This window comes from Neofelis nebulosa, chromosome 4 (genome assembly GCF_028018385.1).
Source record: "Neofelis nebulosa isolate mNeoNeb1 chromosome 4, mNeoNeb1.pri, whole genome shotgun sequence".
Taxonomy (NCBI): domain Eukaryota; kingdom Metazoa; phylum Chordata; class Mammalia; order Carnivora; family Felidae; genus Neofelis; species Neofelis nebulosa.
This window is the reverse complement of record NC_080785.1, coordinates 88,581,690-88,607,337: the sequence shown is the minus strand read 5'-3', so window position 1 is coordinate 88,607,337 and position 25,648 is coordinate 88,581,690. Positions and strand designations below refer to the sequence as shown.

Below are 25,648 nucleotides of genomic sequence, written 5' to 3'. Positions count from 1 at the left end.
TTTTTCAGATGAATTATTCCAAATGTTTAAGGAATTAAAAACTGTCACGATGAATTAAAAACTGTTTTGGGAAACCCATGGGGGAGGGGAAGGGAAAAAAAAAAAAAAAAGAGGTTAGAGTGGGAGAGAGCCAAAGCATAAGAGACTCCTAAAAACTGAGAACAGGGGCGCCTGGATGGCGCAGTCGGTTAAGCGTCCGACTTCAGCCAGGTCACGATCTCGCGGTCCGTGAGTTCGAGCCCTGCGTCAGGCTCTGGGCTGATGGCTCGGAGCCTGGAGCCTGTTTCCGATTCTGTGTCTCCCTCTCTCTCTCTGCCCCTCCCCCATTCATGCTCTGTCTCTCTCTGTCCCAAAAATAAATAAAAAACGTTGAAAAAAAAATTAAAAAAAAAAAACAAAAAACAGAACAAACTGAGGGTTGATGGGGGGTGGGAGGGAGGGGAGGGTGGGTGATGGGTATTGAGGAGGGCACCTTTTGGGATGAGCACTGGGTGTTGTATGGAAACCAATTTGACAATAAATTTCATATATTGAAAAATAAATAAATAAAAACTGTTTTGGAACAGTTATTTTGTGAAGTTAACGTAATCCTGGTATGAAAACCTGGCATAAAAAGACAATTATGTAGACAGTAAAAAAAATCGTGGTTGCCTGGGGTTGGGAGAGTAGGGAGGGATGAATAGGGCAAGCACAGGATTTTTAGGGCAGTGGAAATTCTATAAAATATTGCAGTGATGGATACATGTTATGATACATTTGTCCAAACCCATAGAATGTACACCACCAAGAGTGAACAGCAATGTAAACTATGAACTTTGGGTGATTATGATGTATCATTGTAGGTTCATCAGTTGTAACAGTTCGTCACCTCTGATGCCTGATGGTGGCAACAGAGGAGGGGGAGGCTATGCATGTAGAGAGACAGGGCATGTAAGAAGTCTCTGTGCCATTCTCTCACTTGTACTGTAAAGCTAAAACTGCTCTAAAAAATTGCCTTAAAAATAATAAATAAAATGTTAATACCTGACAAGGAGAGACTTAATAAAACTACAGACAGACCTCATCCATGAATGTAATATAAAACCAAAAAATGGGGCGCCTGGGTGGCGCAGTCGGTTAAGCGTCCGACTTCAGCCAGGTCACGATCTCGCGGTCCGTGAGTTCGAGCCCCGCGTCAGGCTCTGGGCTGATGGCTCGGAGCCTGGAGCCTGTTTCCGATTCTGTGTCTCCCTCTCTCTCTGCCCCTCTCCCGTTCATGCTCTGCCTCTCTCTGTCCCAAAAATAAAAAAATTAAAAAAAAAAAAAATTAAAACCAAAAAATGCCAGTTAAAATAATAGCTAATTGAACTCAACAGCGCATTAAAAGAATAATACCCAGGTAGAGGTAGGATTTCCCTTAGGAATCCAACTTAGGAAATATATTAATATAGTTAAATCTATTTATGGTTTAGATAATATGTGATTTCCTCTAGGGAAAATGTATAAAACACAATAACCATTCCTTTTTGATAAATAGAACTTTGCAAAGAAATACAGCTAATTTTCTATTTTGGTAAATATTTCACACCCACAGCTAACAAACTTAACCATGTGGTTTTGGTGATATTACCAGTAAAATCCCTGGGAGAAGCTAACCTGCCTATTATTTTTTTATGCTATTAGGAGTATGGTTAATGAGTTAAGATTAAATAAGAGGGCTATTAGAAGAAAAGAAATAATTATAGATAATACAGGATCTACCTAGAAAACCAAAAGAGGGTTGCGTCAGGTGGCTAGATGTAGGAGAAATACGCAGAAATAATATAATTTTTTGGACGTTACCATCAAATATATAGAAGGGTATAGTCATTTTAAAGATGATCCCAGGGCAAGAATAGGTAACCAGAAACAAACCCTGGTAAAATTTACCATGGTAAAGGAGATAGCATACATCACGGGAGAAGGGAAGGATTATTCAGTGTAATTAGGACTTCAAAAACATGAATGGTTTAGATATTAACTTGAATATGTTAAAATTATAATTAAAAAAAGAATTTAAAAATGTTCTAACTGTAGAAAATATTAATGAAACTAGAAAATACATTAAAATTGTTGAGAATGAAGTGCCTTCTAAGTTTATAAGTACTCAGAAAAAATTATAAAAGAAATGATCAGTAAATATAAATGAAAATGACTGATCTGTATATTGTACATATATAAATTATATGTAAGTATACATATATATAACATGTATACATGTTCTTTTTATTTATGTAAAACTTCTATTTTGAGGATTCCACCCCCCCCCCATAGGTTCTCGTTAGGTTAGTTGGCAGTGAAAGTCTTCCATCTCAAGTAGAAGTTGTACATATACATAAATCGTGTGTGTGTGTGTGTGTGTGTGTGTGTCATAAACATACACATGTATACATAGGTGTGATTTATATGTATTATATATATCACAGAAACAAGTTATATTAAAAAATAAATATAAATGGAATATAAAAAATGTATATCACAGACACAATGACAACAGTATTTATAGAAAAGCATTTTAGAAGCAAATATAGTAGGCAATCACTTTTGAATTTAAAGCTGAGGTATTACATTAAGAAAATTGAGCTTTGCTGAACAGGAATAGAACAGGAGGGAATTTGGGCGGGGCGGGGTCTCAGGTTTTCATTGTAAAATTTAAAATGTAGAAAACACTTAAGACAAAATTATTTTTAAAGAATTTTATTGATCACTCTTAAAGCATTCTTCTCTATTAATAACTGAGCACTTTCCATTATAAACAGAAGTTATGAGTTTAAGGGAAATGAAAACTTGTTTTAAAACACTCTTTTGTTTCAAATCCTATATTTTTTTAAACCTTTATCTGATGTAACACTAAGTAATAGGTAGCTTGTGATGCTCATGGGGGATGTACAGAGAGGAAACTTTCCCCCCCAAAAAGACTTTTTAAAACATAAGTGTAGGGGCACTTGGGTGGCTCAGTTGGTTAAGCGTCCGACTTCGGCTCAGGTACTTGATCTCACGGTTTGTGAGTTTGAGCCCCGCGTTGGGCTCTGTGCTGACAGCTCAGAGCCTGGAGCCTGCTTCGGATTCTGTGTCTCCCTCTGCTCCGCCCCTGCTCATGCTCGCTTGCTTGCTGTCTCTCAGAAATAAAGAAACATTAAAAAAATAAAAAGTAAAAAAACAAGTGTAATAACAGCAGTTGGAAAAGCATTTGCATCAAGCATTGGACAGAAGCCTGATTTGCTGGGGACTTTTGGATGGGTTGAAAGAGTCATGGTTACTTAACCTCTCTTTGCCTCAATTTCCTCTTCCATAAAATGGAGAAAATAATAGCACTTTCTTCATTGGGTTATTAGGAAGATTAACTGATGAATAGTGCTAGTATATGTTAAGTGTTCAACAGATGTTAACAGCTAGCCATAACCTAGTAAAGTGAATCAAACAAAGAAGAGAAACCAGAACAACCTCTCCTTCCTCTATAGATGAAGGATGAAAGATAGAACCAAAAATATTGTTGAGCCCAGCAATAATTGTAGGTTTAAATAATTAATACCCATTGCTGGTGAGGCTGTGGTGAAATACATGTTCACATAAGAGTATGAAGTGGCCTAACATTTAGAAAGGAACTTGTTCCTACATTTTCACTCACTAATGTCATCTCTGTAAATACATCCTCAGAAGAAAGAATCCTGAATATGTACAAATACATCTCTACAAAATGATTAAAATTGGCATTACTGATAATAGTGAAAAATTGGAAGCAATTTAAATATCCAGCAATAGAGAAATAAATTATGATAAATCTATTTGAAAGACTTTACTGAGCAATCATTAAAAATTTTTCAAAGGGGCACCTGGCTGGCTAAGTTGGTAGAACATCTGACTCTTGATCTCAGGGTCGTGAGGTCAAGCCCCATGTTGGACATGGAGCCCACTTTAAAAAACGAAAATTGGGGCGCCTGGGTGGCTCAGTCGGTTAGGTATCCAACTTCAGCTCAGGTCATGATCTCACAGTTCACGGGTTCGAGCTCCGCATCGGGTTCTGTGCTGACAGCTCGGAGCCTGGAGCCTGCTTCAGATTCTGTGACTCCCTTTCTCTCTCTGCCCCTCCCCTGCTCATGCTCTGTCTCTCTCTGTCTCTCAAAAAATAAATAAACGTTAAAAAGTTTAAAAAAAAAAAAAATTGTTTTTTTGAAGTTTGTAACAACAGAAAATGCAAATGTGTAATGTTAGCTTGAAAAAATCAGACTGTAAATTGGTATATATATGTTACAATTATACCTAGTTTTTTTTAAACATGTTTAAGGAAAAAGATCTGCGTGAAAATATGTCAAAAATGTTAGCAGTAATTGTCTTTGGGTGTTGGCATTTTGGCCAGTCCTTAAAATAATTCCTTCTTTTTCTATGATTTCCACATGTAACAAGTTTATATTTTACCATAGCATAAAATATTTTAAAATTGATATTATGATTTTACAAATGGCTCTGTGTAGCTCATGTTTTTTTATTTTTTTTTATTTTTATTTTTTTTTTTAATTTTTTTTTTCAACGTTTTTTATTTATTTTTGGGACAGAGAGAGACAGAGCATGAACGGGGGAGGGGCAGAGAGAGAGGGAGACACAGAATCGGAAACAGGCTCCAGGCTCCGAGCCATCAGCCCAGAGCCTGACGCGGGGCTCGAACTCATGGACCGCGAGATCGTGACCTGGCTGAAGTCGGACGCTCAACCGACTGCGCCACCCAGGCGCCCCATGTTTTTTTATTTTTTTATTGAAGTATAGTTGACGTACAGCATTATATTAGTTTCAGGTGTACAGCATACACCTGAGTGGTTCAGCATTTATATACATTACAAAATGCTTGCCATAAGTGTACTTACACTCTGTTACCATACAAACTTAATGCAATATTTTGACTCTGTCCCCTGTGCTGTACATTTCATCTCAATGACTTATTTATTTTATAACTGGAAATTTGTACCTCTTAATTCTCTTTACCTATTTCACCAATTACCCAACCCTCTGACCCTCCCTTTTAACAATCACCAGTTCACTATATTTATGAGTCTTTGGGTGGGGGAAGGTTTGTTTGTCCCTCTGTTTTCTTTTTTAGAGTCCACATATAAGTGAAACCACATAGTATTTATTTTTGTCTCGCTTAGTGTCACTTAGCATGATACCTGGAGGTCTGTCTATGTTGTTGCAAATGGCAAGATCTCATTCTTTGTTATGGCTGAGTGATATTCCATTATATATATGCTCCACATCTTCTTTATTCAATCATCTATAGATGGACACTTAGGTTGCTTCCATATCTTGCTATTATAAATAATGCTGCAGTAAACATAGGGGCACATATATCTTTTTGAATGAATGTGTTTGTTTTGGTTTGGGTTGTTTTGGTTTGTTTTTTCAAATAAATATCCAGAAATGGAATTGCTGGGTCATGTGATATTTCTGTTTTAATTTTTTTAAGAACCTCCATACTATTTTTTGTAGTTGCTAATACCCTATTATATTTATAACCCCAATACCCTATTATATTTATAAGCCCAATTTATAACCCTACCAACAGTGCATGAAGATTCCCTTTTCTCCGTATTCTCGCCAAAGCTTAGTTCTTGTCTTTTTGATAGTAGCCATTCTGACTGGTGTGAGCTGGTGTCTCATTGTGGTTTTGATTTGCATTTCCCTGATGATTAGTGATGCTGAGCATCATTTCAAGTGTCTGTTGGCCATCTGTATATCCTTTTTAGAAAGATGTCTATTCAGGTCCTCTGCCCATTTTTTAATCAAATTATTTGGATTTTTTGCTATTGAGTTGTATGAGTGCTTTGTGTTTTGAATATTAACCCCTTATCAGACATGTCATTTGCAAATGTCTTCTGTTCAGCAGGTTGCCTGTTTGTTTTCTTGGTTGTTTCCTTCACTGAGCAGAAGGATTTTATTTTGGTGTAGGTTACAAGTGTTTATTTTTGCTTTTATTATCCTTGCCTAGGGAGGCACATCCAGAAAAATATTGCTAAGGCCAAAGTCCAAGACATTACTCTTAGGTATTTTATGGTTTCACATCTCATACTTCAGTTTTTAATCCATTTTGAATTTATTTTTGTGTATGGAGTATTCTTTAACATGTAGCTGTTCACTTGTAACACCATTTATTGAAGAGGCTGTCTTTTCCTATTGTGTATGCTTGCCTCCTTTGTTATATGTTAATTGACCATATATATGTGGATTTATCTCTGGGCTGTCTGTTCCATTGATCTATGTGTCTGTTTATGTGCCAGTACCATACTGTTTTCAGTACTATAGCTTTGTAGTATAGTTTGAAATCTGGGATTGTGATACCTCCAGGTATCAAAAGAACCAAAGATTTGCTTTGGTTCTTCAGAATCTTTTTTGGTTGCATACAAATTTTAGGATTATTCTAGTTCTGTGAAAAACACTATTGATAGGGATGATAGGGATTGATAGGGATTGCATTGAATCTGCAGATTTCTTTGGGTAGTTATGCACATTTTTAACAATTGTTCTCCCAATCTTTGAGTATGCTATATTTTTACATTTATTTGTGTCATCTTAAGTTTCTTTCGTCAGTGTCTTACATTTTTAAGAGTACAGGTCTTGCAACTCCTTGGTTAAATTTGTTCCTAGGTGTTTCACCTACAGTTGTAAATGAGATTGTTTTATTAATTTTTCTTTCTGCTAGTTATTATATAGACATGCAGTCGATTTCTGTGTATTGATTTTTGTATCCTGCAACTTCACTGAATTCATTCATTCTAATTTCTTGGGGGTGGTGTCTTTAGGGTTTTCTATGTATAATATCGTGTCATCTGCAAATAGTGACAGTTTTACTACTTTCTAATTTGAATGGCTTTTCTTTTTCTTGCCCAATTGCTGTGACTAGGACTTCTAGTACAATGTTGAGAGTAAAAGAGGCAAGAAATAGGCATCCTCACCTTGTCCTGATCTTAGAGAAAACGCTTTTAGCTTTTCACCATTGAGTATGATGTTAGGTGTGGGTTTGTCATATATGGCCTTTATTAAGTTGAGGTATGTTCTTTCTGTACCTACTTTATTGAGAGTTCTTATCATTAATAGATGTTGAATTTTGTCAATTGTTTTTTCCACATGTATTGAGGTGATCATATGATTTTTATCCTTCATTGTTAATATGGTGTATCATGTTGATTGATTTGCAGTTATTGAACAGTTGTTACATTCCTTGACTAAATCTCACTTGATCATGGTGTATGATCCTTTGAATATATTGTTGAATTTGGTTTCTTAATATTTATCGAAGATTTTTGGCGTCTGTATTCATTAGGAATATTGGTTTGTAATTTTGGTTTTTTTGTAGTGTCTTTGGTTTTGGTATTGGGGTAATGCTGGCCTCATAGGATGAATTTGGAACCATTCCTTCCTCTTCTGTTTTTGACAAAGATAGGTATTAACTCTTTTTCAAGTGTTTGATAGAATTCTCCTATGAAGCCATCTGATCCTCAACTTTTGTTTGTTAGGGGTTTTTTGGTTACTGATTCAATTTCATTACTAGTAATCAGTCTGTTCAGACTTTTTTCTTTTTTCTGATTGAGTCTTGGAAGATTGTATGTTTCTAGGGATTTATCCATTTCTTCCAGGTTATCCAGTTTGTTGGTGTATAATTTTTCATTCCTTTGTATTTTTGTGATGTCAGTTGTAGCTTATCCGTTTTCTTTTTTTTTTTTTTTTTTTTTTTTTTTTCAACGTTTTTTTATTTATTTATTTTTGGGACAGAGAGAGACAGAGCATGAACAGGGGAGGGGCAGAGAGAGAGGGAGACACAGAATCGGAAACAGGCTCCAGGCTCCGAGCCATCAGCCCAGAGCCTGACGCGGGGCTCGAACTCACGGACCGCGAGATCGTGACCTGGCTGAAGTCGGACGCTTAACCGACTGCGCCACCCAGGCGCCCCTTATCCGTTTTCATTTCAAGTTTTATTCATTGGAATATTCTTTGTCTTAATGACTGTAGTAAAGGTTCATCAGTTTTATCAAAGAACCATCTCCTAGTTTCATTGATTTTTTTTTTCTTTTTTTTTTTTTCAGTCTCGCTATTTCAGTATTTTCACTATGATCTTTATTATTTCCTTCCTTCTAGTAACTTCAGGTTTTGTTTGTTCTTTTGCTAGTGCTTTTTCTTTCAGGTATAAGGTTAGATTGTTTGAGTTGTTTTGTTTTTTTTTTTTTTTTCTTTCTTGAGGTACGCCTGTATTGCTGTAAACTTCCCTCTTAGAACTGCTTTTGCCATGTCCCAGAGTTTTTAGACCATTGCATTTTCATTTTTATTTGTCTCAAGGTAATGTTTTGACCCGCTGATTCAGTAGCATGTTGTTTAGCTTCCATATGTTTGCTTTTTCCTGTTTTTTTCCCCTGTGATTCTAGTTTCATAATGTTGTGGTTGTAATAGATGCTTGTATGATTACTATGTTCTTAAATTTATTGAGACTTGTTTTATGGCCTAACATGAAATCTATCCTAGAGAATGTTTCATGTGCACTTGAGAAGAATGTGTATTCTGCTGTTGGATGCAGTGTTCTGTTTGTATCTGTTAAGTACATCTGGTCTAGTGTGTTGTCAAAGCCACTGTTTCCTTACTAATTTTCTATTGGATATTCTATCCTTTGATGTAAGTGGGGTGTTAAAGGCTACTCTGATTATTGTGTATTACGGTCCATTTCTTTTTTTATAACCATTAATTTTTCTATATATTTAGGTGCTTCTCTGTTAGGTGTATAGATAATTACAATTCGTATAGCCTCTCATGGATTGATCTCTTTATCATTAAGTAATGCTTTGTTTTGTTTCTAGTTACAGCCTATTTTAAAGTCTGTTTCATCTGGTAGAGTATTGCTAGTCCAACTTTTTTTTCCTGCTTCCATTTGCATGGACTATCTTTTTCCATCACTTCACTTTTAGTCTGTATATGTCTTTATGTCTGAAGTGAGTCTCTTGTAGACATCATGTTCTTACATAGAGGGGTCTTGTTTTATCCATTCAGCCACTCTGTCTTTTTTGGCATATTTAGACCATTTACATTTTAAGCAATTATTTTTTTTTAATGTTTATTTATTTATTTTGAGAGAGAGAGAGAGAGAGAGAGAGAGTGCATGGGTGGGTCAGGGCAGAGAGAGCGAGAGAGAGAACCCCAAGCAGGCTCTGTGCTATTAGCATGGAACCTGATGCAGGGCTCGATCCCACGAAAAGTGAGATCATGACCTGAGCCAAAATCAGGAGTCAGATGCTTAACTGACTGAGGCACCCCCATTTTAAGCAATTATTAATAGGTATGTACTTATTGCCATTTTGCCAATTGCTTGCTGGGTTTTGTTTTGTTTGGGGGGTTTTTTGTAGCTCTTGTCTTTTTTTTATTCTTCTCATGCTCTCTACCCTCATGATGTGATGACTTTCTTTAGAGCTATGCTTGGATTCCTTTATTTTTTTTTGTGCCTATTAAAGTATTATGGTGTGTGGTTACCATGAAGTTCATATATAACATCAGTCTATATTAAGTTGATAGTTGCTTAAGTTCAAGTACTTTTTACATTTTTTTTGTTTTGTGTATCTGTTGACTGATTTTTGTAGATAGTTGATTTTCCTACTTTTGTCTTTTTACCTCCTTACTAGCATTATAAGTGATTGAACTACTATCTTCACTGTATGTTTGCTTTTACCAGTGAAGTGTTCCTCTCACCATGTTCTTCTCTTATTCTTTTCACTTAAAGAATTCCCTTTAACATTTCTTGTACAGCTGCTTGAGTGGTCATCAAGTCCTTCAACTTTTGTTTGTCTTGCAAACTCTTTCTCTCTCCTTCCATTCTGAATGATAACCTTGCTGGGTACAGTTCTCTTGGTTATAGGTTTTGTTGTTGTTGTTTTCCCCCACAGCAATGTGTCACCACTAGCTTCTGGTCTGCAAAATTTCTGCTGAAAAGTCAGCCTTATAGGGTTCCCCTTGTATGTAGCTGTTTGCTTCTTCTCTTACTGCTTTTAAGATTCTCTGTTCATCTTTAATTTTTACCATTTTAATTACTGTGTGTTGGGATGGACCTCCTGGGTTTCATCTTGTTTGGGGCTCCCTTTATGTCCTGGAGCTGGTCTCTATTTCCTTACAGGTTGGGGAAGTTTGCAGCCATTATTTCTTCAAATAAGTTTTCTGCCCCATCTCCCCTTTCCTGTGACCCCTATAATATAGATGTTCTTATACTTGATGTTGTTGCAGAAGTCCCTTAACATATCCTCATTTTTTAAGTTCTTTCTTTCTTTTTGCTGTTGAGCTTGGTTGCTTTCCATTACCCTGTCTTCTCGATCACTGATCTGTTCTGCATCCTCTAATCAGGCATTGATTCCCTCGAGCTTGTTTTTCATATTTTCTGTCTCTTTGTTGAAGTACTCACAGTATCATTCACTCTTCCCTCCAATCTTTATGGCTATTACTTGGAGCCTTTAATCAGGTTGAATGCTCATTTCCATTTTGTTTAGCTCTTTTTCTTGGATTTTGTCTTGATCTTTCATTTGGATCGTATTCCTGTCTCCTCATTTTGTCTGACTCTGTGTTTGTGTCTGTGTGTTAGGTCAGCTCCTTCTCCTGCTCTTGAGAGTAGTGGCTTTATATAAAAGGTGTCCTGTGGTGCCCAGTAGTGCGATTCCCACCTGGTCACCAGAACCAGTCCCTCCAGGAATGATTTCTGTGGGGGTTGTGTGCACTCTCCCGTTGTGACTGGTCCAGCACTACTGTGGGTGTGGTGCATTGACAGGCAAGGCTTCCTCCAACATAGCTGGCTTAAGGGTCAGGCTACAAACTGTGGCAGGTGTGTTGATGAATAGGGCTGCCCCCCTCTTCTGTCCATAGTTGCTTTTGAGAGGCACTAGTTCTAACCAGGGCTGCCCACCAAGTATGGTGGGATGGCCGCCACATTGGATGGGCGCCTTTGGGTGGGGTGTTTCTGCAGGGAACATGAGGTGGGACAAGAGTGTGTTAGCAAGGCTGATGGAGAGTGTCACAACTGGCTCCCACCAGCATCGGGACCGCTAGGCTGAAGGAGGGAAGGGAAATGGCACCTGCCAGCACTTTTCGTTCTGGAGAAAATTCCTACGGAATTTTCTGCTCCTCTGGCACATACTGTATAATTAGTAAATCTCTGTCACATATAAATAACCCAGGCACTTTCAAACTGCTGCCTCTGTGCTGGGTCTTAGAGCAAGTGATATGGCGTGTTTGCCCTTTAAAAGCAGAGTCTCAGGATAGCCTTCCAGCTCCTGGAGTGAAGTAAGCCCTGCTGACTTTCAAAGCCAGATGTTAATGGGGGCTTCTCTTCCCTGTGTAGAGAACCTCAGGGCAAGGGTGCCCAGTGGGGACTAGATCCCTTTACTCCCCAGGGAGGACCTCTGCACCTGTGAATTCCTTCCTGCTTAAGGGTTGCCACCCCAGGGATTTGGTTCCCAGCCGCACCTCTTCCCCCCCTTATCAACATGGCTTTCTCTTTACGTCTTTAGCTATGGAAAAGCTGTTCTGTTAGTCTTCAGGTCCTTTTCAGAGTGAGTTCCACTGTGTGCAGTTGCAGCCTTGATGGGATCGTGGGAGAAGATGAGCTCAGGATCCTCCTACGCCGCCATCTTCCCAAGCTCCTCATCTTTATTTTTAGTTTTTATGCATAAAGTGACAAACTGTCTAAATCTGGCTTGTTTTGTAGATAAAGCAATGGTTTTAAAACATCACCCAGACAAACGGAAAGCAGCTGGTGAACCAATCAAAGAAGGAGATAATGACTACTTCACTTGCATAACTAAAGGTAAGAAAATACCTTAGAGTCAGGAATTTGTAATGGTGGTGATCATTAAGTGCTAAGATTGGATTTCTAGTGTATATACTGTAGTTAATTTAAGTAAACCATGACATTTAAAAACACTTTCGGTTATATCTGGTTGTTTCTGATAACCCACCCCAGAGCCTTACTCCCAAAGCGAGGTTCTCTCAACCAGCAGCATCAGCAGCATCAGCAGCACCTGGCAGCTTATCAGGAATGCAGAAACCAGGTCCCCACCCCAGGTCCGCTGACAGTCCGTGTATTAACGAGATCTTCTGGGGATTCTTATATGAGAAACTCCTCCTGCAGTCATTTCATCCTAAGTGTTCTCTAACAAGAATGCTAAGTTATTTCTCCGTTTCCGATACTTTGTAGGACTAAATTGTCCTCAGATGTTTTGCTAATTTAAATCCAAAAGTTGATTGTATCCTGCTGTGGGACTCAAGATGACGTTCATTGCTCTTTACATAGCCATATGTTCGTTAAGCAAATTAATATAGATTGTTACCATATCTAAGTGTGTGTTGTTAGGTGTGATTTTACATTTTGATGATAACTTTTTAAAATCGTGTACACCCCTTTCAGACTTACTCTTTTGGGCCTACTCTTACGTAGTGCTCAAGATGCTAGATGCTAAAGGTTCTTTGTGTTTTTTTTGGTTGTTTTTTTTTTTTTTTTTTTTTACAACCTTGGACTCTAACAGTTAATTTTCTAGCTATTTCTATTTCCTTGGAGTCATGCATTCTTAAGGGATGAGTATTTAACCACTGTTTTGTCACTTGCCTTCCAGAAGAGGTACTGAAAGAAGTTATGAAGTCAGATTCTATCCAGTAGCACTAGTGGTATCATTACCTACATTCAATCTTTTCCTTCCCACAAACACACAAAATTTTTAAATATGAAAAATAACCTTTTTAAAAAAATGTTTATTATTGAGAGACAGAGAGACACAGAGTGTGAGCAGGGGAGGGGTAGAGAGAGGGGGAGACACAGAATCCAAAGCAGGCTCCAGGCTCTGAGCGGTCAGCACAGAGCCCGAGGGGCTCGAACTCACGAACTGTGAGATCGTGACCTGAGCCAAAGTTGGTCAGCTAACCGACTGAGCCACCCAGGCACCCCGAAAAATAACTTTTTTTTTAAAGGAAGGGGATTTTTTTCTCACAGAGAAAAAATGTAGCATCATAGTAATGTGACCTTACCATTTTTTCCTCAGCTTATGAAATGTTATCTGATCCAGTGAAAAGGCGGGCATTCAACAGTGTAGATCCTACTTTTGATAACTCAGTTCCTTCTAAAAGTGAAGCAAAGGACAATTTCTTCGAAGTGTTTTCCCCAGTGTTTGAACGGAATTCTAGGTGAGTTAAGGGATCCCCTTGTGATCAGAATGCTATATTGGCCCGCTTCATGTAATCTTCCAGGTTTCTGCATTTTTCCCCTGATAAAAGTTTTGTTCTCTTTGTCCTTCTCTACAGTATTGAGCCCCTCTGGTGAATGTACTGCTCTCATTTATTTTGCTCTCTGAACAGAAGTTCTGCCTTTTTTTTTTTTTTTTTAATGTTTATTTATTTTTGAGACAGGAGTGACAGAGCATGAGCGGGGGAGGAGGGGCAGAGAGAGAGGGAGACACAGAGTTAGAAGCAGGCTCCAGGTTCTGAGCATTTAGTACAGAGCCTGATGTGGGCCTCAAACTCACAAGCTGTGAGATCATGACCTGGGCTAAAGTCAGACACTCAACCAACTGAGCCACCCAGGCACCCCAGAAGTTCTGCCTTTTGATGGTGAAATTCCTTTACACCTCATAGGATATTTTTCTTTTTGATTTCCTTTGTGGGAAAGAACAGTAGCTGACTTTATGTAGTGTGATATTTTACTTAAGTGATAGTAATTTCCCATTCTTTTGCTTCCCTTTTACTAATGGGTACATACTCTTTCTGGCCCCTTATCATCTGATAAAGCTTTTGTTCTTTTGGAACTGTTTTCTTGGAGCATTTCATTATCATAAAGTTCTCTGACAAAGGATGAGATATCTTTTTTTTTTCTCTCTTTTGGTGATTTTTTTTTTTTTTTAATGTTTATTTATTTTTGAGAGAGAGACAGAGCACAAGCAGGGGAGGGGCAGAGAGAGAGGGAGACACAGAATCCGAAACAGGCTCCAGGCTCTGAGCTGTCAGCACAGAGCCCAATGCAGGGCTCGAACTCACAAGCTGTGAGGTCATGACCTGAGCTGAAGTCAGACACTGAGCCACCCAGGTGCCCCAAAGATGAGATATCTTTAATGTTACTGTATATGTAATTTATTTCATCGAAGTCCGTTTTTAAATGGTGTATATCAATATTCTGTGTTTTTTGGTTTCATCTGCACCGGAGGGTTTCCTTAGAGCACAGTGTGGCTGCATGTTGGAATCACCTGGAGAGGCTAAAAAACTCCTGATGGCTGTGTTCCACTTGGAGAAATTTTAATTTAATTGTGATTTCAGTTTAATTAGTTTGGAATGCCTGTAGGGTATTTAAATACTCCCCAGTGATTCTAATGTGCAGCCAGGCTTAAGACCCACTTCATTGGCTTAGTGCAACTTAAATATTTTCTCCATCCCCTCTCCTCATTTTTTTTTTTTAAACTTTTTTTTTTAACGTTTATTTATTTTTGAGGCAGAGAGAGACAGAGCGTGAATGGGGGGAGGGTCAGAGAGAGAGGGAGACACAGAATCAGAAGCAGGCTCCAGGTTCTGAGCTGTCAGCACAGAGCCTGACGCGGGGCTCGAACTCACGGACCGTGAGATCACGACCTGAGCTGAAGTTGGGCGCTTAACCGACTAAGCCACCCAGGCGCCCCGCTCCTCATTTTTTTATAATAGTGTTGAAGGTGGTAAAAACAAAATGGTGTAATACATTTTGTTGTGGAATGGTTTCATAGAGTAGAAAACATGGGTCAGTAACAGCCCACAGAATCCTTTCCGAGATGATGGATGAGCTGCTTTAGAAGTCCTGACTCTTAGTGGGGATGGTCATGGCAATGAGAGGGTGGGAATCTTCCCTCTATATTAACATTTTTAAAAATCTGGGGGGCGCACAGGTGGCTCGTTTGGTTGAGTGCTTGACTCTTGATTTTGGCTCAGGTCATGATGCCACAGTCCTGAGTTGGGCTCCCTATTGAGTGTGGAGCCTGCTTAAGATTCTCTCTCCCTCTGCCCCTCTCCCCCGCTCACACTCTTACTCTCTAAGAAAAAAAAATGTGAGCCTGCAGGTTGCTTCTGTGCTGCCTGTTTAGAGGCAGGAGTACGTGAGCTTGGGAAAGGGGGCACTGCCTGTTTTTCCTAGCTAGTATGGCAGCTGCCACAAGCCTGTAATTTGTAGAACTGAAGACAACCTGATGGTGAGAACATCGTTCCATTGTTTTCCCCAACCCCATCTACCCTTGTCCTCTCTCCCTGCTCCTGTATTGTTCGACACCTCACTGCTGATCTTCCAGCCCCATTTCTTAGTCACAGGGGATGTAGAGGATTTATAAAAAAATGTTTTTTAATAAATTAGTTTTCTGTTGACCTTTGTACAGATTTTGAATTGAATTTTTGTCTTTTATTATTTCAGATGGTCAAATAAAAAAAATGTTCCTAAACTTGGTGATATGAATTCATCATTTGAAGATGTAGATGCATTTTATTCTTTCTGGTAAGTGAATACACTGTTGCTATGACGCTGTCATTTTTTAAAAGGATAAGTATGCAATAAATACTTGATTTTTCATAAATTTATTGAAAAATAGAATCACAGAACAAAAGCACTCTATTCAGAAGTAATCATAATAGTTTTCACATACTGCTGTAATCTACGTGATATTTAGGCTTCTATGATTTTTAAAATCTGTTTTCTAATCATCACATTTCTAGATATCAAGCATACTATTAAGGAGCCATTTGATTTCAGTAAAAATGAAAATATTTTCATTTGTCTTGCTATTAAAAATACTTGAATACACAAGGAAGGCAGTGCTTTTTTGTCTCTGATTCACTAATGTTTAATGAACACAATAAATACTCATGGCCAATTTGTATTACATTTGCTATATTTTCTGATTAAGTATCTGGTAAATGAAAACATGAAATTATTGTGAAACAAAAATAACCAAATTTAGCTCTACCAGTTGTAGTTGCTTTTCCCTTCAGAGGATACAAATCAGAGATACAATAGCCACTATGAGAGCTGCCTTAAGGCGTGACAGACTAGGAAAGGAGAAAGTAGGGAGAACTTAAACAAGTTCCAGGCAAGAGAAAAAGCTAATGGAGAGATGGCAGGGAGGCGTGATTTTAGTTTAGGGGTGAGGAGTATACTTTTAGATTTTCATACCAAATCAGTGTCATTTAACAAAGAGGAAGAAGACGACTTGAGCATAGTGTTAGGTCCACCATGTGAGGGGCGCTGTCTGCAAGACAACCTTGCCTTTAATGTTTCTTAGCACTATATTCACCTAACTTAATCTTACAAGGAAGATTTTTATTTGTTAGCTTGATTTTTTTTTTTTTAATTTCTATTTTAGGTATAATTTTGATTCTTGGAGAGAATTTTCTTATTTAGATGAAGAAGAAAAAGAAAAAGCAGAATGGTATGTATGTAAGTCACTAATAAAGGAAGATGGTTATTTGTGATGACGTAAAAATATACTACATATTTTTTTTGTATAAATTTCTCTTTGTGTATCATTTTTTGAGTTGAGTGTTTTGAGATCCCATCTCACAAGTTAAACTAGATGGGGCCACATGGTTAGGGTATGTTAACAAATGACCAACAGATATAATTGTCACAAAAGCTCAGTTCAGCAAATTATTTTTCTTCTGTTTGCATAACTGGTTTAATTTTAGTTTTCTTTGTGTGTGTAGGGAAATACCTTCGACATGAATATTCTAAAAAAGCCAACAAAAATTAATACTAAGTAGAATCACCCTTTAATGTTAATATCAGACATTATTTACACATAAATTTATAAAATACTACATTTTCCAGTCATACCATCTATAACCAATACTTTGTTTCCAATATTTTAAGTCGTGATGAGAGGAGATGGATTGAAAAGCAGAACAGAGCAACAAGAGCACAAAGAAAAAAAGAAGAAATGAATAGGATAAGAACATTAGTTGGTAAGTATAATTAGTATTTTTAAAAAGGTTCTTTGGGGGTGCCTGCCTGGGTGGTTCAGTCAGTTGATTCTGGGTCAGGTCATGATCCAGGGTCGTGGATCAAGTCCTGTGTCACACTCCGTGCTGAGCAAGAAGCCTGCTTAAGAGTCTCTCTTTCCCTCTGACCCTGTTCCCTGCTCATAGGTGTGCACTGTCCCAAAATCAGTCAGTTAATTTAAAAGGATCTTTAGTTAAATGTTAGAAATTGAATTAGAAATTGAAAAAATTAACTTTTTTTTCTGGTAGACAATGCATATAGCTGTGATCCAAGGATAAAAAAATTTAAGGAAGAAGAAAAAGCCAAGAAAGAAGCAGAAAAGAAAGCAAAAGCAGAAGCAAAACGGAAGGAGCAAGAAGCTAAAGAAAAAGTAAGGTGACATTTGATGAAGCTAGATTTCAAATTGTTCATAAAATCTTTAATCTTCAGATCTCTTTTAAAAACTATAATCTTGACGTAGAGAATTAGGTGCGACTGTGCATAAATCTTGGTAAGTTGGTACCATTGATAATTACAGGGATATTCTTTACCAGCAAATTCTTACTAAGCAAAAACATGTCGTATACATTCCTTTAATACTATGCTTATTTCTAATGTTTCTATTTTATATTTTTAATAAATGTAGAAAGAACTTTACCAGCTGCTTTTCTCAGTTTAATCTTCCATCTTCAATAAGTTGACATGTCACATTTTTTCCTAATTTATTAAAAGATTGAATTTGTAAAACAAGGTTACAGACATTTAGAAATCCTAATTTTCTTATTAAAATAATTTTATTTTCCATTAAAGCAAAGACAAGCTGAATTGGAAGCTGCTCGGTTAGCTAAAGAGAAAGAAGAGGAAGAAGTTAGACAACAAGCATTATTGGCAAAGAAGGAAAAAGATATCCAGAAAAAAGCCATTAAGAAGGAAAGGCAAAAACTTCGAAACTCATGCAAGGTGCGTCAGACTGTGATTGAACCAACACTAGGTAACAAGTAAATCCAATTGCTAATTAAACTTAAGAATATTTCTTTTTTATATTCTGTAAATATAATTAAACTGGTGTACACATTTTATCTCATTTAAACATCTCTTAAATCCTTAAAATGCTTTTAAATTCATGTTTTTTAATTTCACGTGCAACTGTGATCAAGGCTTTTTTTTTTAACATAGCCATCATGCTATTTTCAAACCCCCAAAAGACTTGTTTGATATTCTAATAGTCCATATTCATATCTTTTTGATTATCCCAAAAATGTCTTTGTATAGTTGGTTTATTCAAATTAGGATCCAAATAAGACCATTTCAAAGGCTTTAGTGTATGTCTCCTATTGTGTCTGTAACAGGTCCCCATATATTTTAATATATGCCATTCTGAATCTTCAGTTGATAACATAATTGAAATTACTCTGCCCTGTCAGCAGGCTGTGAAAGAGGTTTAACCAGAATACAAACACAGGTGGTCTTTTCAGGCTTCTGGTTGGTGACAGGAAAGTCTAAATAGAAAAAAATGAAATGTTTTCCTCGGATTTCACCAAGAAAAATGTTTTGAGAAAGATGCAGTGTATCATGGTAGTAAAGGGTATGGGCTGAGAGCAAGCTGCCTAGCTTTGAAGTCATTCTTCACTTAACACTTACTATCTATGGGCCCTCAGGAGGTTACGTCAGCCCCTTTGTGCCTTAGTTTCCTCACCTACACATTAGCTGAATTGGTACCTAGTAATAGTGTTATGATGTTTAAATGAGAACATTCCCATGCAGTATGTAGCATATTTGGCATATAATGAGAAATCAGTAAAAAATTTAAAGAGGCCAATTAGAAAATAGAAAGCTTGAATAGTTCTTTGAGATGATGCATAAACGAGGGTAAAAGTTCTGGCGTTACATGACTTTGTTTTTATTGCTCCTTTGCAGGAGTTCATGTATTCATTCATCATATATCTGGTGAGTGCTTACTATGTGTAAGCAGTCATAATTGATGTAGATCTAATGATCATACAGTCCTCGCCTTCCAGAAATCTGGTTAATGGTGGAGAATGACAAGGGAACAGGCATTTCAAACACTTTATCTTACTAGGATGAGGAAGGACCAAAAAACAGGTAGTCAAGGGAGGTTTTCTGGATCTAGTAGGATTCATCCAGGTGAAGTAGTATGTGTATGGGGTCAGAGATGAGAGAGGTCAGGGAGCATTGACAGAAAGCAGAGATCCATGAAGTGCGGTTTAATGAAGCAAAGGCCACCGAAGAGGTAAGGAGCCAGGTCTTGAAGGATGTTCTGTCTTGCTAGTTCGTATCTGCTCCTGAGTTGGTTTCGGTCAGGATGCTGAGGGAAGGCTTGAGGCAGAAACAGTTGGGAGTCTTTTGCTATAATCCAGGTGAGAATATTGTGCCTTTCAGAGAGGGTGGGAATAGAATAAGGTGAATGAAACGAGCCGGTATTTGGGAGGCAGGACAGGCTGCTGCCTAGGTGATACTGATTGTGTGCTGGAGGGAGGTAGTGTTAGTACAGGAGTATTTACATGTGTTCCGGTGTCTTGCATGGAACCCTGGGTGGATGCTGGTATAATTCAATGAAACAGAAAATAAAGGAGGAAAAGCTGAAAGGAAATGAAGAGTTCAGTTTATAGCCCTTTCCACCTCTGCCAGTTGACTTCAGTTTAGGGCATGTTGAGCGCACTGAGATGCTCAAATGGAAATTCTGAGTGGGTGGTTGGGTGTACAAGTCTGGAGTTCTGGGATCACGGTCTTCTCTATCTCAGTGGCACTAGGAGCTGTGTGAGTAGATCACCCAGAGAGAGGGCTGAGAGGGAGGAGGGTGGGGGATGCAAACACCCAAATTTAGGTACTGAAAGAGGAAGAAGAGCCCGAGGAGTGATGCAGACAGGTAGGAAGAAAATCAGTAGTGCTTTTTGGATGCTAGGGAAGGGTCAGCAGTAAAAGCATTGGGACCTTAGTGAGAGCCAGACTGCGTGCATTAAGGAAGCAAGGAGAAGTAAGGAATGGGAGACATTGGGCATAATCCTTAATCATAATTTTTCTAATATCTCCTGTTCCTTAACACATTACATTATCTTTTTAATTTCACATTTAAAATTTCTAGCAAACGTTACAGCTAAGCACACAGAAGATAGAATAGGCAGCCTAACAAAGAGAACATTGAGTACTCATACAGAATTTGATTCGTAGGTGGTTCTGAGGAATCCTTCTTTTATAACATCCAGAGATCTTCCACACCATCACCTTTTTTCTGTTTTGCTTCTCCATCGTCTTGGTAAAAGCATTTTTACTGCTAGCTGGTCAGGGGAGAGCCCTGGGAGTGTGGTTGTTAATGTTCAGAAGGCCATACGTTCACTTGAGGTATCTCTTGAGAACTTAATGCTCTGCTTATTGTGTTTATGGACATATCGTTCAGTGTCAGTAGATAAAAGATGAAAATGTTTGTGTTTGTGCTTCTAGACCTGGAATCACTTCTCTGACAATGAGGCAGAGCGGGTTAAAATGATGGAAGAAGTGGAAAAACTTTGTGATCGGCTTGAACTAGCAAGGTATAACCATAGGAGGGCTGTTGCAGTCTTTTCTTGGGCTTTGGATAAAGTTTCATCCCTTTTTTTCCTTTAGCTTACAGTGCTTGAATGAAACACTCACATCATCTACAAAAGAAGTAGGAAAGGCTGCTCTGGAAAAACAGGTAATAGAAGAACGCGTCCCTTCTACTTGTATTTAGCGTTTAGTTCTGCTTACAATATTGCTTTCACCTCAGGATTTCCCCACCTTACATAGAAGTTACTAATAAAGGCAAAGAATCTCATTTCTCTTTGTGTCCCTCAGTATGTGTTACTTCTAGTAAGCGCTTTTGTTATTTTCAATTGGACTTTGTCTGTATAGTTGTTACCATGTATAGTGCCTGAGTTGTGTATCTAGCACGTTAATAATTGTTTGACTATTCCTTGAGCATTTTTGTAGGACATTAACATTTAGAACCAAAAGAGATGTTTGTTCTGTCTAGTGTATACCTTTTATGGTACAGATGAGGAAACAGGCCCAGAAATCCAATTTAATGCAGTAAGTATTAGTACCTACAATATACAGCATTATGCCTAAGTAGTTTGGAGAAATGCTTAATGCTGTTGCTGCCACAAAGGAGTTCAGGAAACTACACTGAGGAAAAAAGGCCTGAGGACCAAAAGATCCAAAGGATCTGCAGTAGGTGCTGTAGGTTAAATAGGAAGTGCCCAGTATAGGGCAGAGTGGTCAGGGAAGGTTCAGTGAAGGGTTTGAGCCAGCCTTGGAAGATGGACAGGGTGAAGATGAAGGTCAGAGGAATGCATGAAAAACCATATCACATGGGGGAGACATGGGAGATGGTTAGAAAAAGTAGAGCCAAATTAAGCAGGTTTGTAATACCATGATGCCTGATTTCCATTACTGCAGAGGTCTGAGTAGCAAAGAGTTAACATACTATTAGTCTGGCGTTTGTAGGCAGGATGTGCCACGTAAGTGTGACTAGTTACAGGACTGGTGCCAGAAGGACTTGGGACTGTGAGGGATGATGGGAGTCACTGGAATCGCTGGCACTGGGGTGAATGGTTCTAAGGGGTGGAAGGAGGGAAATGAGTTACAGATGACCGACCCCAAGAGAGCTGTTAACAGAGCAAGAAGGCCACGTAAAGGTTTTCTTTTTTGTCTGTGCATGTCTAAAGGTAGACTGGAAGGAACGTTGTTAAGGGTGGAACTTGAAGATAACACAGGCCACTTTCTATGCCTTTACCTTCTTGTAGAAAATAAAGGATATTCTCTTCTGAAAAGAGTGGGGATGAGCTTGAAGAGAGGTGTGAAATGGCTTGTGGGTGAAATAACCCAGTGTCCATAGACTCGACAAGTAGTGTCCAAAGCAAACAGAAGTCACACAGTATAAATACAGGGCAGGGCAGGCTGTGCTTGGTTCTTGACTCCTCAAGCAGAGCTCTGCAGCCCAGAAGCCGGAGTGAGGCAAAGCCAGAATGAAAAGCTGATGGCTGGTTTTGGGGTTGGCTCGGGAGGTGTTGTCGGTCATTGTCAGGATAGTGAGATGTGAGAATTGGCAGGGAGAGTAGCTAGATGCTTTAAGTCTTTGACTTACCTATGATATTTGTGTAGATAGAAGAAATAAATGAGCAAATCAGAAAAGAGAAAGAGGAAGCTGAGGCTCGAATGCGACAAGCGTCTAAGAATGCAGAGAAATCAACTGGTGGGAGTGGAAATGGCAGTAAAAACTGGTCAGAAGATGATCTGCAATTACTAATTAAAGCTGTGAACCTCTTCCCTGCTGGAACAAATTCAAGGTACTGGTTTTAATGAAACTTGTCTTGAGCATGTATACTAGGGCCTGGGGAGAATGCAGACAAGCACCCAGAGAGCACTGGTTAGAGCAGAAACTTCCAGGGAATGCTGGAGTCTAAATTTTGTGCCACAGTAGAAAGTGTGAAAAGCAGGGTGTATTTTGAACCTGCCGTTTTTTTTTCAGTTCACACCAACTCACATACATGTATGGATGCCATACAGTGGACGCTTCACCAATTTTTCAAGAACTTAAAGATCGTGAGACATAAACCGTGACGCTCATGTTGGCTTATTCCATTGTGGCTAGTACTAGGGACTAGGTTTTTGCATTCTGAAGTTTTCTCTTACAGCCTTAATCCTTCTTTCTGGCTTCCCACCTCAAACCAGAACTTACTGCAGAGTCTGAGTTTAGAACTCACAAGAAGACTTATAGATCCAGCCTCCTTTCTATAGTTGAGGAAACTAAAGCTGTTGGCAGAGAATGATTTCTCTCTTTACGCGTCCAAATGGCAGTATACACAAATGTGTGATTTTCTCTTGGTTTATACACAGAATCTGTAAGGTTTTATACAGACCTGAAGCCAAGATTATATACAGTTGGCTTAAACATACAAAAAGCAAAAGGTGTAATCCAGGTAATAGTAAGGAGACTACCAATTTAGAGTGAATTCTGTAGATATTATAGCTAACTTGTATACATTACAAACATAGGGATCATTCTGGCTTTTATTTGGGGGTTTTTCCCTCTTAAATTTATTACATTGGTGTCTCTAGATGGGAGGTTATTGCTAATTACATGAACATCCATTCTTCTTCTGGAGTCAAGAGAACCGCCAAAGATGTTATTGGCAAAGCAAAGAGTCTTCAGAAACTTGGTGAGTTAGTTTTGCAAAATCAATACGTTTGCTACCTCAAATGCATTTTTCAAAAATCTGTGCAATTTAATGACTGAATGAGATGACCTGCAATAAGTTTTTTTCATTTCTCAGACCCTCATCAAAAAGATGACATAAACAAAAAGGCATTTGATAAATTTAGAAAAGAACATGGAGTGGTGCCTCAAGCAGACAACGCAACACCTTCGGAACGGTTTGAAGGTAAATTTTGTTTTTCTTTAAGTAGAAACTGCTAGCCCTGTACCCACACTATGTGAAGACAGACAAAATGTAGGGGTCTGTGTTCAGAATAATTAGAAAATAAAATGTTTAGCAGACTAGAAGATGGACAGCAAGCATTTTCAGGACATTCATATAACTGAAAATTACAGTTCTTCCATTTCAGAGGCCATTAGGGAAGGAGCTGGGTTTCTTTTGTTTACCAGATTTTACAAAGCAGTATTAAAGGATGTGGGGACAGCTGAAATTTGAATACGCTCTATGGACTAGGTAATAGTATTTTATCAAGGTTAATTTCCTGATTTGGGAAAATACACTGTAATTATGACAGAAAATGTCCTTGTTTGTAAGGAAAAAGCTAAGAAGTAAAGGGGCATCATGTCTGCAACTTACGTGGTTCAGAATAAATTATGTCTGAGATATACAGAGAAAATGCAGGCATGGTAAAAATGTTTACCTTTGGGGAATCTGGGTGGCATATACAGGGATTCTTTGTTCTTCTGAAATTATTTCAAAGTATTAAAACATATTAGGGTGCTGACATTGTCTTAGGTGTTCTACCTAATTTGATTAACCTGGACCAGTGTTTCAGACTCCAAATTGTGACCCCCTAAGTGGGTCATGAATAGAAAATATATCAGAGAGCATTACACCTCTTACATAAGTGTAAACAAAGTTGTGAAACTTTTGTTCATGTATATACATTTGGGATGTGACTTGTTTTCTTACGGTGAGTGGCTGACAAAGTTGGAAAAAGTTCTATTTCACTTCGTGCATTTTTGAGCCACTAATCTTGAATATGCTTTCCGGATCAGTTCCAAATGCATGTTTTGGGATTAACTAATAACTCAATGTGATAACCTACCTCTGTCCTCTTAGAGTCCCGCTTTTACTAATCTGGTATATTATCCCAAAATTTCAGTTTGAAAATACTAGAAGAGGCTTATCACACTGTGTTATAAAAATCAGAGGTGATTTTTTTTGGGGGGGGGGGGTCTAGGCCGGGCATTATTTAGGCTCTTTTAAGTAACAAAAACAAGTTACAAAACACTTGGAAGGCACTTCTAAAGGGGTTTATTCTCCTCCTTTTATGCCCTCCATCTTTTTTCCAAGAGAGAAATCCATGGTGTTAAATGTGGGCTTCAGACCAATGAAAGGAAATTCCACTGAGGGCTTCCCTGGAATTTGAAAGCGGACTACATCCAGGTTTTTAACTATTTAACATTTTCCTACAAATGGGATGTGTAATACTTACAATCTTAGATAGACCTATATTTGTTTCTGATACATGTTGAGAGGTCTTGTCCAGCATAAAGGGGTTAGTTTAGTAGAGGTTCTTATTAGCATTGGTTCTGCAAGAAATGTGTTGAAAATGCCACACTGGAACACAGAATCTAATGTCACCTTGCCTCTACACTGAAACTTTGGGCACTTGGCTTAATTTTCCTAGGCTCTTTCTTCCAGTGTAAACTGAAAATGTTTTTCAGGGTCTCATCGGCCTAAAAGTTTAACTGTCAGGCAGCTTCCTTATGATTTATCATTTACACTTGTGTTTTTGAACCAGTCTGGTAAGATTATTAGGTTGGAAGAGATCAGCATTATAATAGGTATTTCTGATTTACTTAAAAAAAAAAAAAAAAAAAAGCCTCTTGAGAGATTTTTGGGGATGTGAGCTATATCTCCAAGTTTTTTTCTCTTATTTAATACTTGAGAGGCTTTTATGTGTGTCATCTCTAAAAATCTGTTCAAAATTACCACAGATCTGAATGGCCACTTACCAAGATACCTGTGCACCAAAAGATTTATCTGAAAAGGTGTTGCAACAGAATTTTCTATCAGGATGAGATTTATCAAATAAAAATTTTTCTTAAACAGGTCCATGCACAGATTTTACCCCTTGGACAACAGAAGAACAGAAACTTCTGGAGCAGGCTTTGAAAACATACCCAGTAAATACACCTGAAAGATGGGAGAAAATAGCAGAAGCAGTGCCTGGCAGGACAAAGAAGGACTGCATGAAGCGATATAAGGTAGTAGATATTTAGAGTTTATAAATTCCGTTACCATTTATTTGTGTGTGTGTGATGTCACCACCACAGTAGTTGTGAGGGTCAGTATTACAAGAAAGCTTTCCACCTCTGGCGGTTGGTAAAATCAGCCTTTTCAGTGGTAATCATAATATACAGATTTACCCAATTTCAATGTTTTACATACTTCT

At 38.2% G+C, this 25,648-nt stretch overlaps 1 protein-coding gene across 4 annotated transcripts in view; it reads left to right on the top strand.

The window, feature by feature from the left end:
• The window catches only part of DNAJC2 (DnaJ heat shock protein family (Hsp40) member C2), a 37,811-nt gene that overhangs the window by 11,970 nt on the left and 193 nt on the right, over nucleotides 1-25,648 (top strand). For 3 of the 4 annotated variants that reach the window (XM_058725337.1, XM_058725339.1, XM_058725338.1), the window contains 13 exons: nucleotides 11,732-11,830; nucleotides 13,059-13,200; nucleotides 15,434-15,514; nucleotides 16,380-16,445; nucleotides 16,886-16,977; nucleotides 17,263-17,384; nucleotides 17,804-17,953; nucleotides 20,453-20,541; nucleotides 20,615-20,684; nucleotides 22,133-22,317; nucleotides 23,090-23,190; nucleotides 23,305-23,412; nucleotides 25,306-25,460. In XM_058725337.1, the coding sequence (XP_058581320.1) occupies nucleotides 11,732-11,830; nucleotides 13,059-13,200; nucleotides 15,434-15,514; nucleotides 16,380-16,445; nucleotides 16,886-16,977; nucleotides 17,263-17,384; nucleotides 17,804-17,953; nucleotides 20,453-20,541; nucleotides 20,615-20,684; nucleotides 22,133-22,317; nucleotides 23,090-23,190; nucleotides 23,305-23,412; nucleotides 25,306-25,460 (1,460 nt within the window). Of the gene's footprint in view, nucleotides 1-11,731; nucleotides 11,831-13,058; nucleotides 13,201-15,433; nucleotides 15,515-16,379; nucleotides 16,446-16,885; nucleotides 16,978-17,262; nucleotides 17,385-17,803; nucleotides 17,954-20,452; nucleotides 20,542-20,614; nucleotides 20,685-22,132; nucleotides 22,318-23,089; nucleotides 23,191-23,304; nucleotides 23,413-24,543; nucleotides 24,637-25,305; nucleotides 25,461-25,648 lie in introns of those variants that run through there. The other variant, XR_009260547.1, reaches the window with a different exon arrangement.